We start from the raw sequence: 19,169 nt of genomic DNA on the forward strand, positions 1-19,169 counted from the left end.
CAACAACAAGTGCTTATAAATGATTCATTTTACATGTGAAGGTGTGGCGTGAATCTTTTTTGCTGGCTAATTTATGAATTTGAGCAATTTTTTTTTACTTTTCTATGAAAGCCTTTATTAATTTTATTTCATAGTGAGCTAAACTTCCAGTTGAATATAATTTCCATTGTGTCTCCTCACCCTATGGCATACCATCCTGTATCAACTTTCCTCTTTTATAATTCTGTATTTTCAGGTTGGCTAAGGAGCTCTGGTAGTGTAGTGGTTATGAATCTGGCTGCAAACTTCAAGGTCAGCAGTTTGAAACTGCCAGCTGTTCCATTGGAGAAAGATGAGGTTTTTGCCGCCCGTAAAGATTTGCAGCCTCGGAAACCCTGCTCAGGGTCACTATGAGTCGCAGCTGACTCCACGGTACTTAACAACAACAACAACAACAACAACAACATCAACAATGATATTACGTGATCAAGATTATCCTACATTGGGTCTAAGCATTACTGCTGTTTCTGGCCTATTTCAGGACATTTAGATTAATTCTGCATCAAGAAATAAGGAGAAAAGTTTTAGTAAGAAGGGAGATGTCTCCATTTAAGTTTTGGAAAGAACAATCATCATGTTATAGTTTTTATTTATATGAAGTTTGAAGTAGCAGTCAGCTTTCCCACCCTCCTTTTCATATCTTTTCCCTGTTCTAAAAATTATAACACTGTCTCTTCAGTAGTTCTTCCAATATAGAGCCTAAGATAAGATGAAGACTGTACAAAAGGTAGAATTTTTAGACCTGAGAAATAAATGTGACCAACATAATGTTAGAGAACGCCATTCCTTTTCTAACAGTACTCCTGAATATTTGATTATTGAAACAGTGTCCATAAATATGATTCTGGAAAATATAGTTAATATGAGGAACCAATTCCCAGAGATCATCATGCTGGGTAATGTAGAAAGCCAGCAAAAAAGAGGGAAACCCTCAATGAAATGGATTGACACATGACTACAATAAGGGTCTCAAACATAGCAATGATTGTGAGGATGGAATATATCTGCGCAGTGTTTTGTCCTGTTGTACATAGTTTCTTTATGAGTTGGACCTAGTTTGACAATCCCCAACAGCACCAAAAACAGCAACAACAACCGTAATTACAATAGAATAATTTGGTATTGGTGAAGGAATCTTTGCTACTCAATAATAATTTTTAAGTGCCTCAGCATTAGTTAAGAGGCTCATGAAGCACATTGGCTCAAGAAAAAAGACCTAGAGTCATGGTTCAGCTTTGAAAGCATCCCAAAAGTCAGGAGGAAGGAACACATCCACAAATGTTATTAAATACTTTGAGTCAAGAACGTGTCTTTAAAATGATTTTGGCATTCAGTTTTCCAATAACTAGTTTTCAGGTGGGCATTTCTGGACTTCATTGCTGTTACATGATCTATGTTAAAGGTAACTCCCCACAGTGTTTCAAATTATAGTTCCAAATTCAGAAAAAAAAAAGAGAAAAACATACCAAGTTTCAACAAACAAAACAAGCCAACTCTGGAAAAGAGCACCGATACTTAACTTTCAGTTAGACAACACATCCGCTTATACTTTGGGTTTAAGAGAGATCACTGTCTTCCAGATTTACTTAACCTTTTCTCTACTGGATTATTTTGGAAAATCCAACTTCATAGCAAGTTTATTTTTCTGTTGAAAAGACTGGAGGAAAAGGAATTTAATGATCAATGTAATTATATGTCGTTACATATACTATTTTACAGTGACTTTCACTGTTGCTCTAGAAATCCAAGAATTCTCCTAAGAACACCATTTAACCCAGGTACACAGTAGTATTGGCTTCATTTGTGTTGTGATGAAGTACTTATTAATTAACAAGAATTTTTAAAAATCCTTTTTAATAGTCGTTTACTCTAGTTGGATTATATTCTAGTGCAAAGGTCATGTCTATTTTTCAGTGTAAAATTGCCATTTTTTTGGTCTTTTCTTAATTATATTTAATCATATGATTGGAAAGTTACAAAATTCAATGATTCCCAGTGGGCCTTCTGTGAAATGCTGTTTGGTTGGCAGTCATTTGACGTGCGTTAAACTGCAAAGTACTCTAACATTCTTTTCTTAAGACCTTGGAATAAATAAACTTTACCTAATAAACTCAATCTCTAAGGTTACAATAACTTTGTAATAAGACGCACTTAAAAAACAACTTCTGAAATTAATTTTCTGTAGCATGGTACAGAAAATTTATCTTGGTAAGTACCAAGATAAGAGGAAAATATGTGGTTATTCATAGTTATTATGAAGGGTAGACAGTGGCTAAAAGTATACGCAAGAGTAAAATTGTCTGTTGGTTTTTAAAAAGTGTAATTACATGGTTCTAAAGCACCTTTAAAAATTCACTGACACTTGGATAGGCTGAACTTTGATACTTTTGCCTTAGCCTTTTCTTAATGGATTTGGATTTGAGTTAAGTAGTGTTCAGTGCCCCCGCCCCTCACTTTGTCCTTGATATGTGAGGAAGATACCATGTGAATTTTCTAGAATAATTTTCTGGAATCTACTTACATGAGCAAAGCATTAATTAATTCTTAAAAGTGTATGTTTGAATTAATAATCATTTATATAACTGCCCCTTGAGCATTCAGAAGAATTTTTAAAGCATATTTTAAAGCAATTTAATGTTTACAAAGTTTCCTTTATGCTGTGCTTTAATATGACATCATCACATCATTCAGTGCTTACTGAATGCACAATGAAATAGATGCTCAATTGAACTGAGATAATCCTTTTGCGTTATCAACTTAGACTCTCTGGAACTGGGTAGTTTTGAGATTTCCATTCTTTATATCTCAATCTTGACCTAAAGCTCTGGTACAGTCCATGAGGGTGAATAATACTATTTCATACATCTAAACTCCTTAGTACTTATGATTTCTAAAAGTACTTTTAAAGCTCATTCAAATTTATATTTAAGTCCAGTTAGGTTATTTGCAATAAAAACTATGGAGAGGAATGGAAAGAAACATTGGCCACAAAAAAAGGACTTCAGTAGTTTTGCTCTTTTAAAACATATTTTATTGCTTGAACAGTTGAGGATGAGGATTCAAAATAGTTGCCATGGCATACTGCAAGTGAGGCTTAGTATCTTTGCAGAATGTGTTTGACAGTGCAAGTTAAAGGCAACTGGCAGAGGGAGAAATCTCTTAGAATTCACTTCGGTCTTATTTTTGCTATCTAAAAGACTTGCTCTTACTGAATTTCTAGTAGATTCTTGTGATTTGTTGTGGACTTAAATTCTATGACCAAGAATTCTATTCCTCAGCATTAGGAAGAATTAATAAGAATACTCTTCTGAGTAAAAAAAATGAAAGAGCCACTACATTCTGTATAGATGATCTAATTATATGTAACCCTGACTTGGTTTTAACATATTGTGGAATCCTTTAGTAGTGTTTTATCTTGGGTAACAAATTATAATATCATATGTAACATGATTCACATACCAATTACCAACAAACTTAGAGATTCTGTGATTAAGCTCAAAAAAGAAGAGTAAATCTGCAAAAGTAAATCTGCAAAAGCTGGAACATGTATAAGGTGGAAACCTGTCAAAGAAGGAAAAACTCAAGTATTTTCATCTGTGGAGTGAGCTACACAAAAGTGGTGACTGTTCTCTGTCAAAGGGAGAATACTTCTGAGACCCAGAAAATCAAGGTTGTCCCCTTGAGTTCCAGTTTTCACAGGTTTTCCTGTATATCTAAAGTTAGCTAATGCATTGTTGTCATTGTTAAGTGCCATCAAGTTGGTTCCAACCCATAGCGACCCTGTTATAGGGTTTCTGAGGAGCAGCAGTTGAGATTGAACCGCTGACCTGGCCATTCAAGCTTGAACATTCAACCTTGCAGTCCAGCGCATTAACCAACAGCATCACACCAGGACTCCAGCTAATGCATTCTATTTCATAAAATGATTACTCTCAAATTAACCTCAATTACCTTTTATTGTTTTAGTGATACCCAGAGAATTTTACAAAAAAAATAGGATATGAAATCATCATTATTCTCCTAGTCCCTTTCATTTCTATAATTCCAATCAAGGTGAAGAACTGTTAATTTAAGTAAGCATGCACACACACGTAAGATTAAGAGATCTTTCATTTATCTTAAAAGGTTCCTTTACCACTTTCATAGAAATAAAGAAGGTACATTTCCGAAGTTTTAGAACTTCCTTGAGATTGTTGTGTACTTTTAACTTATGAGGAAAATGTAAGTATAAATCTGACTGCTTATATTTTGAAATTTGTATTTGGGAAAGAGTAAGGCTTTTAGAAATGAGGGTGATGTTATAGATAAAGTCATTACTGACTTGCAGAAGTTGTATGGCTGTGAGAAACTTCCTAAGAAGAACATGGCGTCTTTGGATATAGTTTAAATATTTCTGAATCATATGACGGTTGGGCTTAATTAAGATTCTAAACTTTCATTGACATCATGGCTGATCTCTTGCTCTATTTTCACTCTTGCTTCTACTAATGTGTTTCCTTTCTCCTCTCAGGGTGGTGAAGAGTCTATAAATAATACCTTATGTAGAACTTTATCTGATCTCTGCCCTTTGTTCTCCTCCTTAACTGAGTTAGGTTAGCTTTTTCTAGGAAAACATTTTCAATCATTAAACTTTTGGGTGAAGAATGTAGAAAACATTTTTTTTTAACCCCCCTCTTGATCTTTTCCAATATATTTCAGAGGGTTTGAAGTGAGAGAAAAGCACTTTTGTTTGGATTACAATGAATAGCAAAATGAAGATGCTTTTCTGTTTTTCTTTGAAGAGTACAGAAGAATCTATGCATATAACATCTATAATATGAAGGGTGTCAAATGTGTTTTACTATCATTCTCATTAAACTCATTTGTTGGTATATATTGCTGTTATTAAATACCCAGAAGTATTTCAAAGCAGGAACAATGAAAGAGGATTGTTTGTTTTAATGTTAAGGTTTAATTGTTGTTAAGTGCCATGGAGTCGGTTCAGACTTTTAGAGTTTCCAAGGAGCAACTGGTGGGTTTGAACTGCTTACCTAGTGATTCACAGTTTAGTGTAACACCAGGTTTGTAGAAGACCTGCTGTGATCCTACAGTCCCACCCAGGTTTATAGATCTGTTATTCTCTGAGCGCGTGTATTTTTAAGCACATACAGAGGTAGATTTGAAGGGTAAAGCATCTGTTAGAAACTCAGAGAGATAGGAACATGTGTCCATTTAGAAATATAGATTAAAGTAAGACCTGACACCACATGCCGGTCCTCTATAAACATTAACAAAGTGATTTTTTACATCCGTCTGATCACTTTACACATCACGTCTTCCAAATATTTAAGATGAATATTATTTCACCACTGATGATTTTTGCCTTGAGAAATCACGACACAGTTCACACAATGGTGACTGTTTTTATACACATTATAGTATTTACCCACTTGGGGGATTTGGGAATGTATATTTTCCTACTTGATTTAAAAATTTTGTTAGGAATCGCTTTTTAGAATTTCATGGTTATATAAATCAGCTATAACCCCAGTAATTCTTTTGCTCCTTTTGGTTTGTTTTCTTTCTCTCCAACATTAGGGGAGAGAATTCTAGTGACTGTGTATTTATATACGTAATATAATTAATGATAAAATAAGCTTTTAAGACTTCACAAAAGGGGACATTTTGGAAATACTGATGGGGAGAGGAGGTGGAGGGGTTGATGTTGCTATTTCCAGAGAAGGTTAGAACATTTTTAATTGCTAAGCACTAATCTCATCTTTCTAGGTGGATTAAATTTGAAGAAAAAGTAGAACAGGGTGGGGAGAGATGGAGCAAGCCCCATGTGGCCACACTGTCCCTTCACAGTTTATTTGAACTGAGGACGTGTATGGAGAAAGGATCCATCATGCTTGACAAGGAAGCATCTTCTCTCCCACAGTTGGTGGGTAAGTATGTTGTTTAATATTCGGACCCTCTTTTTGAGTTTTACCTAACTGTGAGTCTCCATCATTACAGATAACTTCCAGTATGAGCAAACTTAAATATTCTATAACATTAATCTCTCCTTTTACATAAAAAACTGGCATAGTTTATTGCAAAGAAAATTAGAAAATTCAGAAAAAAAAAAAAAAAAAGAAAGAAAATAGAAACATATCTTTCACACTTCGATCCAGTCATAGCCATTGTTACCATTTTGGCATATTACCCCCACCCCCACCTTTTTTTTTTTTTTTTTTTCATTTCTCTCAGACTGCTTTCTATGCTTTTTATCTTTTCTTATGCTTTTAATGATTTTTAAGATTGTAATTGAGATCATATTGTATATATACTGATTTGCATTCAATTCTGTCACTTGTTAGCAAAAGATTTATTTTGAATAACCCACCCCATCCTTAGTTATATTACACTGAAAATTTAGACAATGGATTTCTAGAATTATTTGACCATAAAAAGCACACTTAACTACTCCTGGCCTCAGTTTTATGGTCTGTAAAATAGGGCTTAAATCCTTTGTGAAAAAGGGATTATTCTAGTTTCTGGGCTGGGACTAATATTATAATTATAATATTATAATTAGAAATCAAGCCCCTTTATCGCATATAGAGAAAGGTTATGTGGAACAGGAGTTAGCAGGACCTTATGGGTTAATGACTGAGTTGGGTCACATTAATGTTGGGCACCATTTATATAACTGCTGACAAATCACTGAGTCTCATGGTGCCAAACAATTCTGGCAATGTTTGCAGTTCGTGTTGTGTGAATTGAATGTTAACTCAGCATGTTGATCAACTTGGGCACATGTCACTAAATTCCAAAGAGGAATAATTGTTTTAGTTTTCTAGCAAGGATCTGGTATATGCTGCCTTATTACCCTTCAGATTTAGATGTGATGGAGACCTAGAACGAGGGTCCAGGGCTGTGTGTGCTATTGCTAGGAAAATTCTATAAGTAGGTGATCACTGGATTTGTAAGAATGACTTAACCTTCCCAAGGGGTTTATCGTTTGCCTACCCACAGATTGTGGAGAAGAGAGAATAGAATGTGATCCTGCAAAAAATGTCAGATAGCCTTCAAAATTTCTTTGTACAATTATTGTTATTTGTGGTGGTTGTTAAGTACCGTCCAGTCAGTTCTGACTTATAGTGGTCCTACATAGGGTTTCTGGGGAGCATCTGGTGAGTTTGAATTGCCGACTTTATGGTTCACATTGCAGTGCTGATCCTACAGTGCCACAGCTGTTGTTTTTGGTAGTTATGTTCTATAAAGTCCCTGTAAATATTGAATTAGCAAATACAGATCCAACTTTGTATATTGACTGACTCAAATTTTCTGCCACCGTGTGCATGTGAGTTCCCATGAATGACCATGGAAGTATTGATTTCAGGGCTACAAATAAATTTTAGCAAGTAAGTATTCATTTCACAAATATGAATATTAAGTCTTTATTGTGCCTCTGTAGGAAGAAGGCTTGCTTTTAGCACCTATGTCATTATGCACAATGATGATACAGCATTCATGTTAGAAGATGATTTGTAACATCTAAAATATCAGTTGAAATAATGTCTAGCATAGAATTATGATTGTCTTTCAGAAAGCACGTTAGTTAGGTTTCTTAAGAAGCTTCTCATGCATTTGAGATACAGGCTGGAAGTGGGAGAAGGTGCTGGATGGACAGAATCATTTAGGTAATGCATTTATTCAGGAATGGTGCATGAGCTGCTATAATGTGCCAGGCATTGTTCTAGGCCTTAAAAGTAGGTTTGTAAATGGGGAAATACCAAATTCACATCCACAGAGATAGAAAATAATGGGATAAAATACTGTTCTATGTAGAATTTTTCATATTTGACAAGGAAGGTAAGGCTGAAAATAGACATTTGATATGTGAGGTGAGCTCTTGGGTTATTGTACCAAGGGAAGGTGGGGCTCATCTATAAAGACAGAAGTAAACAAAAGGAATGGTTTTCTGGGCATTTTATTCTTTTGCATTAAAAAAAATTTGCTAAATGCTGCAAGAGAGATTGTTATGCAAAAAAAAAAACAACAAAAAAAAAAAACAAGCAACCCATAATTAACAAAAGTCATTCCAATTTTGTTGTTGTTGTTGTTATTTGAGAATTAAAAAATTTCTGAATTCAGACTTTAAGAATTAACAAAGATGTCTGAAATCAGACAAGTTGAAAAATAAGTCAGAAATACATAAAGGCAGGGCAAAAGAGGAAAAGAAACTTATGATTGGGTAATACCTGGGCAATCTTTAGGGAGAATATGTGTTGTGACATAAAGCTCATCAGAAAGATTCCCAGATTCAAAGCAAAATCAGACCTACGATAGGCCATCATTATTACTTGAATTTTTACCAGTCATGTACTCCTGGTGTGGCATTGTCAGATTAACAATGGACTGTGAATCACAAAGTTGGCAGTTCAACCCACCAGCTACTTCTTGGAAACCCTATACAGGGTTGCTATGAGTTGGAACTGACTTGATGGCACTTACCAAAAACAGGTCACTTTGAGATGTTATCACTCACCAATATGACTGCTTTACAGTTCCTAGGACAAGCAGGCAGCCATCCATTCTGGACCTGAGAATGCAGAAAAAGCCATTCAGAAGCAAATAACACACATCACAAGCAAATGGAGAAACAGGACCAGACTTAGAGTGGAGAGAAGAACATTTTTGGCAGAATACAACTGGCTAAAAAGAAATATTTAAAAAGTAGTCTGAAATCAAAACATTACCTTTCCAGTTGTTGAGTTGATTCTGACTCACGGTGTTGCAGAGTTAACTGTACTCCATAGGGTTTACAAGGCCGTGACCTTTTGGGAGCAGATTGCTGAACTTGTCTTCAGAAGCAACTATGATTGCATTTGAATCACTAAGCTTTCAATTAGTAGATGAGTGTTTAACTATTTATGGCACCAGGGGCACCTAAAGAATGAAAGTATTACAGAGGATAAAAAATATGTGTAGAAGAAGAGCCCTTATTTTGTTTCAAATGACAGAAGACAGCACAGTAACTTAAAATACTATAGTCATGATTTGGTTAATTTAAATACAAAACAGAACTCCTTTTTTTCAAAGGATGCAGTCAAGTTGTTTTGTCTTGAATCGTGCTGATAATTCTGAGTTGAAAATTATGCACAGCCAAGTGTTGATGGATTTTCTTCCCCCAGAAGCCCCGTTTCTTTTCAACAAATGAGCAGAAAAAAATAGCAAATGTGATTATATCAAACAAACACTAGCGTGAGTTTCATCTTTCTTTGCAGTCCACCTGCTACTCCTTCGCAACAGACTGCCTCTGAGGCATGCCACCCCTGTGGGCTCAAAGGCACCTCTGTGAAAGGGGCAGGAACAGTGGGTGATTAGTTAAACTGGTATGACTTCCTACACTTAAAAAAACAACAAAAACACTCAGCCCAATACTGATTCTTCTCAGGACCTCTCCCTTTTGAATGCTAACAACAACAACAACAAATAGTTTTGAGTATTATGAAGGATAAAGCATCATTTTCACAGATTATTTCATTAGCCTTATTATTACTATCATCACTCTAATTCTACTTTAAAGAGTTTTAGTCACATATGGAGCCAAGTATGTAGGAATTTCCTTCCCTTCTAAATAATAATAAAAAGAGTTATAAGCCATTTCAAGTATTTTATTATGCTAGGAAGTAGATTTGGAAAATATAGCTCTATTTTTGGAATTCTCATTTTTGTATTTTATTTAAAGGCATTCCTGAGCTGTGCTTGTTGGCAGATGAGTTATTCATATTTTTTTCTGCTTTTTAGAAAATGGCAATATCACTATTTTTAAAATAAAAAAATATTAATATATGTTCAATTTAATGTAATCAGAAAAATATACCACATACATACATACAAAAATAATTGTTAATCATGTATTTTATACACATCTGTCCAGAATATGTTTTTGTAATCTGCATACTCATATGTAGTTGATTTTATGAAACAGGATCACACTACACTATTTTAATATGATTCTTATTAACTTAAAGTACAATGTGAATATTTTTCCATGTAATCAAATATAAACTGACATCATCATTTTGATGTCTACAAAGGATTCAAGAACCCTCTGTTACAGGGTATCCAACTTGCTTTCAACACTTTATTGTAAAATAAGTCTGCATTTCTGTTATGTTTGTAAAATTGTTTTCTTAGTAGATTTCTAGTGGTGGAATATTTGAAGGGTGTGAACATATTAACGAGTTTTCATATATATTTGCCAAATGCCCTTCAACAAAGATTGTACTCAATCACACTGCCATCATCAGTATATGAAATGACCTATTGCACACATTCATAACATTGCTGGGGATTGGTGTGACTACCATCCCTAAGGTTGGTAATCTGAGCTTTCCCATTGGTGCCTTGAAAGATGAGCTTGATGATCTGCTTCTGAAAGGTCTTGAACACTTTATAAACCACTTCTACTCTGCACACAGGGTACACAGGGTGGTGCCAAGATTTGGAATCAGCAACTTACAACAATAACCTTGATAAATAAAGCCTCATCATTGATTATATTTATATAAATTTGTTCAAATTGTCTTGGTCACACTTGAAGTTGAATATTTCTTTAGTTTCGGCCTTTTATAGTTTTTTTTTTAAGAGTGCTTACTTAGGATCTCTGAACATTTTCTTGTGCTGAGCTGGGCATCTTTCTCTTGGTTTTCAAAACCTCTGCCTTTTAAGTATTTTGGTCTTAGCGCTTCCATTTTAAATAAAGAAAAATATTGTGTGTTATGGAAAAACCTCTACACCACAAGCCAGGAAACCTGGGTTAATTTATTTTTCTTGAGGGGAGGCATTTTTCTTCTAGTGCCTTTAGTTTTTGAATTTCCTCCTTAGCATTCTCTTTTTTCATTTATAAAAAGTGGTTGAATTTAAGCCCCTTAAGGTTTCTGGTGTGATGATGTAAGATTAACACTGGACTACTAACTGTAAGGTTGATGGTTCAAACCCACCAACTGCTCAGTGGCACTTAACAACAATGATAACTAAGTTTTCTTTAAGCTTTACTATTATCTGTAACTGGCATTTTCTTTCCTCCTTGGTTGTCTCTGGACATTTGACTACTAAAGACTTAATTTCAGTGTAGCTGTGAAATGTTAATGCTCCCACTTTTTTTGTTTGTTTGTTTTCTTTTTCTTTTTCAAGTGTTTTATTGTGAATTATGTGATCGTTTACATGGGAGAACATTAGCTTTACATTCACTCTATCTTACATTGTTTCATTGTCATGATTACAGTCCCCTCCATGCATCATCAAACAACCAAAGGGTATACCCTGAAAGCCTGCCCCTCTGTCATCAGCACATAGCCCCTCTCCCTCTCTGGGTTTAGAGTCCCCAGCTGCTCCATCTCTTCATGTTATTGTCTCTGCTTCCATCTGTGGCGTCACTGTTTCTCTGGGTAGGGTCCCACACTCTGCTCTTCTCCATTCATTATCCCAGGGACCTCTGCTCATGGACAGCAAAGTCAACCTCTTCCCTCCTTTTGCTACAAAACATCTACCTTTACATTTCCAAACTTCACAGTCAGTCTTGATAGCAATTATTCACTTTTGTACCACATGAGTGCTATCCCCATCTCCTTTCATCAGTCCCTCACAGACAGATTGGATACTACTCAGTGGAAATTCTACCTTCCTCCATGCCTTCTGGATCTAGACTCTCTTTTGAAAGCTTGTAAGCCAGTCACTTCCTACCTTTGTAGTTCTCCCATTTTGGATAGCCAATGTCCAAGTTGTCCATCTTTGTCTACCCTGTATACTGAGGGGGTGAGAATGATCCTTGCTGTAAAGATTTGTTCCCTCTTTTGCTACTGCATCCATAGGTATAGGTCAAGTTCATCAAATTGCATCAGATTACTCTGTTTTACTCTTCTTTCTTCTTTTAGTTGAGTTCTGATCATCTAACCATCGAAGCCAGGTCAAGTAGGTATTATTTGCAAGTGTGGGTATTCTTGTGCATATCCCCTCACTTCTTATCAGCTGGACACTTCACTTTCCAATCTAGTCATTTGTGGCTACGTCACTGACTCTGGGCCCAGGAGTCCCCAGGCCTTGCCATATTACTGGCCAACCAGGTCTCCACCCAGGTTCACAGAAGTCTAATGACAGAAGTGGTAGGGCTTAGATCACAGCTTCATTGCTGTTTTTCCCTCACTTCCCCTTATCGGTAATCAATGTGGTCACCAGTAAGAGTGCATGTCTGCTCGTGTATTTCCATTGAGTCTTATACTTGGAAGGGGGTTTGCCCTGAAGGGACCTGACACTTGCTTTGATGTCTCCTATAAGAGCAACTTGCTTGTTCTTATAGTAAATCTGTCATACTGCAATAATTGTTTTGTATTTTTCCTGTCAGTCTTTTTTTCAAGACGTATCTTCTGGAAGGGCGGGGTTTGATGGGAGAGAGGTTAGAGGTACAGTGAAGTTCACCGTCAGCAATACCACAGAATACCAGGTGAAGCAGGTCCAGGGCAGAACTCCAAAATTCTGAACCACATAGGTAGGAATATTTTAAAACTTTGAAGGCTTATAGCTGGTGGACCTTGTAGCGGAAGTTAGAAATCACGTACTTTTGAATCTGCCTGGCTTGGCAGCCTGGAGCTGACAACTTGGGCAAGATCAAATGGCAAGACAAAGTGGGGGAACAGATCCACCACAGAATAACGTTGCAGAAACCTTGGAGCAAAGGTTTTTGTTGGTTTTGCTTTGTTCTGATTTTTTTTTTTTTGGTATCTGTTCATTGGTCCCACACTGTTTGCACACCTCCATTCTGGTGACTAGAGGGGATGCCTGAGCAAGAGGACAGCCCCCACCCACACCACTGGTGGGTTCTTCAGCCATGCATGTGCACAAGATACTCTCAGCCCAAGAGCAAGCCCTGAACTGTTTTATTTTAATAGGGAAAAGGCCAGAACAAGGGTGGTAGAGGGGGAAAGAGAGTTTAAAACAAAATAGGCTAACAATTAAATTAAATCCTGAGGTGTACAGCATAATAACTAACAGTGGCATCTTGAAATTTATCAAGTGGCCTTGAAGGCAAGAAGATGAAAGTGGACATTAAAGTCATACCCATATTAGGCTACAGATTTTTTTTTTCTCTCCTTCCTATCCCTTTCCTGTGATTATAGACTACAACATCCAATCTAGTTTTTTTTTTTTTTTTCTGTTTTGCTGTTTTATACTCCTCCTATTACCTTTGGGGTACTCCTTCTCTCCCTTTACTACCCAAGAAGAGGCAGCGACTGCTTCCATATAGTCAAGCTACCATCACACCCTATAAAACACCAATACTAACTGCCATACACCAGGGAGGCAGGCAACATCTGTGAAAGTTACTCTGAGTTAAGCAATAAGAGAAGTGAAAAGATAAGCCCACATCCTGATCACATCTACCTAGAGGCAATCAGAAAGCATAAAAAATACCAAAACACACACACAATTAAGTATCAAGGCCACAGATAAACACTAAAAATGTCCAAGAAGCAAAAGCAGATGACCATATCAGCACATGTCCAGATCAAAACAATTACAGTGTGAAAGAAGGTAAACGTGTAGGAACAGAGATCCAGATGGTGAGAAGGTCAGGTAGATTATAGGATAAAATAGACTGCACAAGATGGACAGAGAATTTAATGGAATATAAGGGAGCCTTAAAGAAAATTAACACTTCAAAACATACCAAGAAAATGAAAATCCAAGAAGAACATGGAAACATTAAAACTATGGGGAAACTCAAAAGAAAGAACACAAAAGCCATGAACTCAGCACAGGAAGACACGCAGAACAATGAAAACAACAACACCACAAAAACAAACAAACAGACAAACAAACAAAACCATAATGGCAGCAGCAATTAATCCATTTGGTAAGATGGAGGGTCAGAGAAAAAGAGGAAGACCTCCAGTGAGATGGATTGGTCAAGTGGCAGCATCGATGGACTCAAGCGTGACAATAGTAGTGAGGTTGGCCCAGGATCAGGCAGTGTTTTGTTCTACTGTGCATAAGGTCGCTATGGGTCGGTACCGACTCGATGACACCTAACAACAATAATAAAAATTGTGGCACTGTGGGCTAATGCATCAGACTGCAAAGTCGTTGAACTGCAAGGTCTATGGTTCAAGCTCACCAGCTGCTCCTTGGAAACCCTTTACAGGGTCACTATGGATCGGCATCAACTCAACAGCACTTAACAACAATGACATTGATAAAGACACTGAATGTAGATGGATTAAATGTACCAGTTTTGAGACGGAGGATGACAGAATGGATAAGAAAACAAGATCCTACAATATGCTGTATGCAAGAGACGCATTGTACACACAGAGACAAAACAGCTTAAAAGTCAAAAGTTGGAAAAAAAAAAAAAAACTAAGCTAATTGCAATAAAAAATGAACAGGAGTGGCAATACTAAAAATCTCTGATAAAATAAACTTTTAGGTAAAACTCAGCATAATAGATAAAGATGGACATAATCTCATGATTAAAAGGACAATTGAACAAGATGACATAACCATAATAAATATCTATGTTCCCAATGAAAGAGCTCCAAAATATATAAAGCAAACTCAAATAGATTTGACGAAAGAAATAGATGAATCTACAATAGTAGTGGGCAATTTTAATACACCGCTTTCAAAAATGGATAGAACAACCAAAAAGAAACTTGACAAAGACACAGAAGAATTAAACAACACAATCAGCCAACTGGACCAACAGCACAATACATATTCTTTTCCAGTGCACATGGAACATTCTCCAAAATAGACCATGTCTTAGGCCACAAAACAAACTTCCGTAAATTTACAAATATCAAAATACTACAAAGCATCTTCTCAGACCACAATGCTATCAAATTAGAAATCAACACTAGGACGACCAAGGAAATAAAGTCAAAGATACGGAAACTAAATAACACCCTGCTAAAAAGTGACTGAGTAATAGAAGAAATCAAACATGAATTCACAAAGTTCCTAAACAAATGGGAATGAAAACACAACATGCCAAAATCTTTGGAACATCGTGAAAGTGGTACTGAGAGGACAATTTATTGCAATAAATTCACATATCCAAAAAGAAGAAAAAAACAAAATTAACACATTAACACAGCAGCTACAAGAATTAGAAACAGACAAAACAGGGAACCTACAGCCACCAAAAGAAAAGAAATAATAAAGATTACAGCAGAAGTAAATGAGACTGAAAACAGAAAAAGTATAGAAAGAATCAACAGGACAAGAAGCTGGTTCTTTGAACGGATGAACAAAATTGACAGATCAATGGCAAACCTAGCAAAAGAAAAGAGGGAGAAGACACAAATAACACGCATTAGAACCCGCATAGGTGATGTCACAATGGAACCAAAGGAAATCAAAAGGATAATAACAGAATATTATGAAAAGTTGTGTGTCAACAAATGTGTAAACTTAGAAGAGATGGATACATTTTTAGAAAAACATATTCTACCTAAACTTACACAGGGTTAAGTTTAAAAAAACCTGGACAAACCCATAACAAAAGATGAAATTGATCAGGTCATCAGAAGACTCCCAACCAAAAGTCCAGGCCCAGATGGCTTCACTGGTGAGTTCCACAAAACATTCAGGGAAGAGCTGTCACCAATTCTACTCAAATTATTCCAGAATATAGAAGAGGATGGAAAACTTCCTAATACAGTTTATGAAGCAAGCATAACTCTCATACCAACACCAGGGAAGGATGTCACTAAGAAAGAAAATTATAGACCAATATCCCTCATGAACACAGATGCAAAAATTCTCAACAAAATCCTAGCCAGCAGAATCCAGCAGCACATCAAAATGATACTACATCATGATCAAGTGGAATTCACATCAGGGATGCAAAGATGGTTCAACATTAGAAAAAGAATCAATGTAATCCATCATATAAATATGAAAAAAGAAAAGAACCACATGATCTCATCGACTGATGAAGAAAAGACATTTGAAAAATTCCAACATCCATTCTTGGTAAAAACACTCAAGTAGGAATTGAAGGGAAATTCCTCAACATAATAAAGAGCATATATACAAAACCAACAGCCTACATTACTCTCAATGGAGAGAAACTGAAAGTCTTCTTTCTGAGAACAGGAACCAGACAAGGATGCCCTTTGTCACCACTCCTATTCAATATTGTGCTGGAAATCTTAACAAGAGCTATATGACAAGACAGGGAAACTAAAGGCATCCAAATTGGCAAAGAGGAAGTAAAACTCTTTCAATTGCAGACAATATGATCATATACATAGAAACCCCAAAGACTCAGTAAAAAAGCTACTAGACCTCATTGGAAGAATTCAGCAATGTGGCAGGATATAAGATCAACATTCAAAAATCAGTTGGATTCTGCTATACCAAAAATGACAGCACTCAAAAGGACCTAAGGAAAGCAATACCATTTACAATAGCCGCCCAAAGGATGAAATATCTAGGAATAAATGTAACCAGAGAAACAAAGGACCTATAGAAAGAAAACTAGAAAACACTACTACAAAAAAACAAAGAGACCTACACAAATGAAAAACTGTAACATGATCCTGGATAGGAAGACTTAACTCTTTGAAAATGTCAATAGTACCCAAAGCAATTTACACATATAGTGCAATCCCAATCCAGATTCCAATGACCTTCTTCAAAGAGATGGAAAAAACAATTACAAACTTTATATGGAAAGGGAAGAGACCCAGGATAAGCAAAGCACTGCTTAAGAAGAAGAACAAGGTTGGAAACCTCTCACTCCCCAACTTCAAAATTTATTACATGGTTACTGTAGTCAAAACAATTTGGTACTGGTATAATGAAAGATACATTGATCAATGGAACAGAATTGAGAATCCAGAAATTAACCCATCCACATACAGCTAACTGATTTTTGACAAAGTACCTAACTAAATATATTGCATGGGGAGGTGATAGTCTTTTCAACAGATGGTGCTGGCAGAACTGGAAAGTGACATGCAAAAGATTGGAAGAAGACCTTCACCTTATAACTTATACAAATACCAACTCAGTATGGATTAAAGACCTAAATGTGAATCCCAAAATTATGAAGGCCATCAATGAAAAAATAGGGACAAACGTGAGGGCACTAATTCAGGAAATACACAGACTACAAAACATTTTGGAAAGTACACACAAAAAAGTAGACAAAATAGATGATTGGGACATACTAAAAATTAAAAACTTATGTGCATCAGAAGACTTCACCAGAAGTGTAAAAAAGGGAACCCATAGAATGGGACAAAAACCTTTTGCAATGACACATCAGACAAGGGACTCATTTCTAAAATATATAGGAAACTACACCTCTTCAAGAAAAAGACAAATAACCCAATTAAAAAAAATGGGCACAGGACATGAACAGACACTTCACCAAGCAGGATATCTAGGCAGCCAACAACATATGAAGAAATGTTCATTATCACTAGCCATTAGAGAGATGCAAATCAAAGCAACAATGAGCTATCATCTCACACCAGCAATAACAGCAAAGATGAAAAATTAGAGGACAATAAATGCTGGCGAGGATGTGGAGAGACTGGGATGCTCCTGCATTGTTGATGGGATTGCTAAATGGCCCAACCACTCTGGAAATCAATATGGCACTTCCTCAGAAGATTGGAAATAGAAATATCCTATGAGTCAGCAATTCCTCTACTTGGTATTTACTGACAAGAAATACAAGTCATAACATGAGTAGATATGTGCACACCAATGTTCATAGCAGCACTATTTACAAGAGCAAAATGATGGAGACAGTCTAAGTGCCCATCAACTGAAGAATGGATAAACAAACTGTGGTACATGTACACAATGGAAAATTATGCCACCTTGAAGAACAACAAGGAAGTGGTAAGCTATCACATAACATGAATGAACCTTGAGGACATTATGTTGAGTGAAATTAGTCAGTCACAAAAGGAGAAATACTGCATAAGACCACTACTGTAAAAGACTAATAAAAAGAACCCATACTAAAAGGAGGGAGGGATTCTTTGCTGGTTACTGGGATGTGAGGGGTGGGTTGAGAGGAGGGAGGGGAAGGTGGAGCACAGGGTAGGGAATAGACACAGGATAGTTTGGGTGCTGGGGGGGGGGGGGGGGGCAATACATAAGAAGGGGGAGGGGAATGTAAGACCAGGGCGATGGGAAAACAATTAGGCAGGTTTGCATGGGCTAAGTGGGACAGAGGTAAATAATGATGTTTGCACAACTTTGGAACTACAGGGCTCTGGGATACAGGGATTGAGACATGGTTGAAATTGGCAAAAGGGGCGAAATAATGTTAAGATGCTTGGCTGTCTTTTGAATCTTGGTTTCCCTGGCATACCATCATGAAATAGACTCTTAAGGGATAGAGAAAGTAATAGCCAGAAATATCAACCTAGAAAGCTTGTAAGTCTCTCTTATGCCTATAACTGATTGGAATACCTAAAATGGGGCTACAACATGCCCATTTAATTAGGGTTCCTGTGGAGCCTCTGCATTACATAAGACCATAGGTGGAATCCTGCACCTCATCCAGAATCTTCTGAGGTGGAAATTTCCACTTGAAAGAATAAGCAGACCAGCCTGGAGTGACTAGAAGAACAGAAGATACTTCTTGAAAGAAAGACTGACAGGAAAAATTCAAAGCAATAACAGCAGTCTGACTGATTACTGCAAGAACATGCAAGTTGCTCCCCTAGGAGACATCAAGGCAAGTGGTTGGGTCACCTCGGGGCAAACCCCCTTCCAAGACTAAGACTCAATGGGAATACAAGAACAGACATGCTCTCTGATTGGTGACCACGTTCATCACCAATGAGGGGAGGTGAGGGAAAAACAGCAATGAAGATACGAGCAAAGCCCTACAATGTTCAGTAGACTCCTGTGAACCCAGGTGGAGACCAGGCAGGCCAGCAGTGTGGCAAGATGTGGAGACTCTTAGGCCTAGAGTCAGTGACATAGCCAAAGAGGACTATAGTGGAGAGTGAAGCAGTAGATAAGAAGAGAGAGCATATGCATAAAAATACCCACATGTGCATGTAATACCCATTGGACTGGGTATCAATGACTGGATGATCAGAACTCAACTAGAAGAAGAAAGA

General features: G+C 36.7%; 1 protein-coding gene across 2 annotated transcripts in view; it reads left to right on the forward strand.

Moving 5' to 3' along the window:
• The window catches only part of LOC102828499 (electrogenic sodium bicarbonate cotransporter 1-like), a 522,188-nt gene that overhangs the window by 155,580 nt on the left and 347,439 nt on the right, over positions 1-19,169 (forward strand). For both annotated transcript variants that reach the window (XM_006873779.1, XM_006873780.1), the window contains exon 4: positions 5,806-5,966. In XM_006873779.1, the coding sequence (XP_006873841.1) occupies positions 5,806-5,966 (161 nt within the window). The remainder of the gene's footprint in view (positions 1-5,805; positions 5,967-19,169) is intronic.

The sequence above is a fragment of the Chrysochloris asiatica genome, unplaced genomic scaffold (assembly GCF_000296735.1).
Source record: "Chrysochloris asiatica unplaced genomic scaffold, ChrAsi1.0 scaffold00254, whole genome shotgun sequence".
NCBI classification, from domain to species: Eukaryota; Metazoa; Chordata; class Mammalia; order Afrosoricida; family Chrysochloridae; genus Chrysochloris; species Chrysochloris asiatica.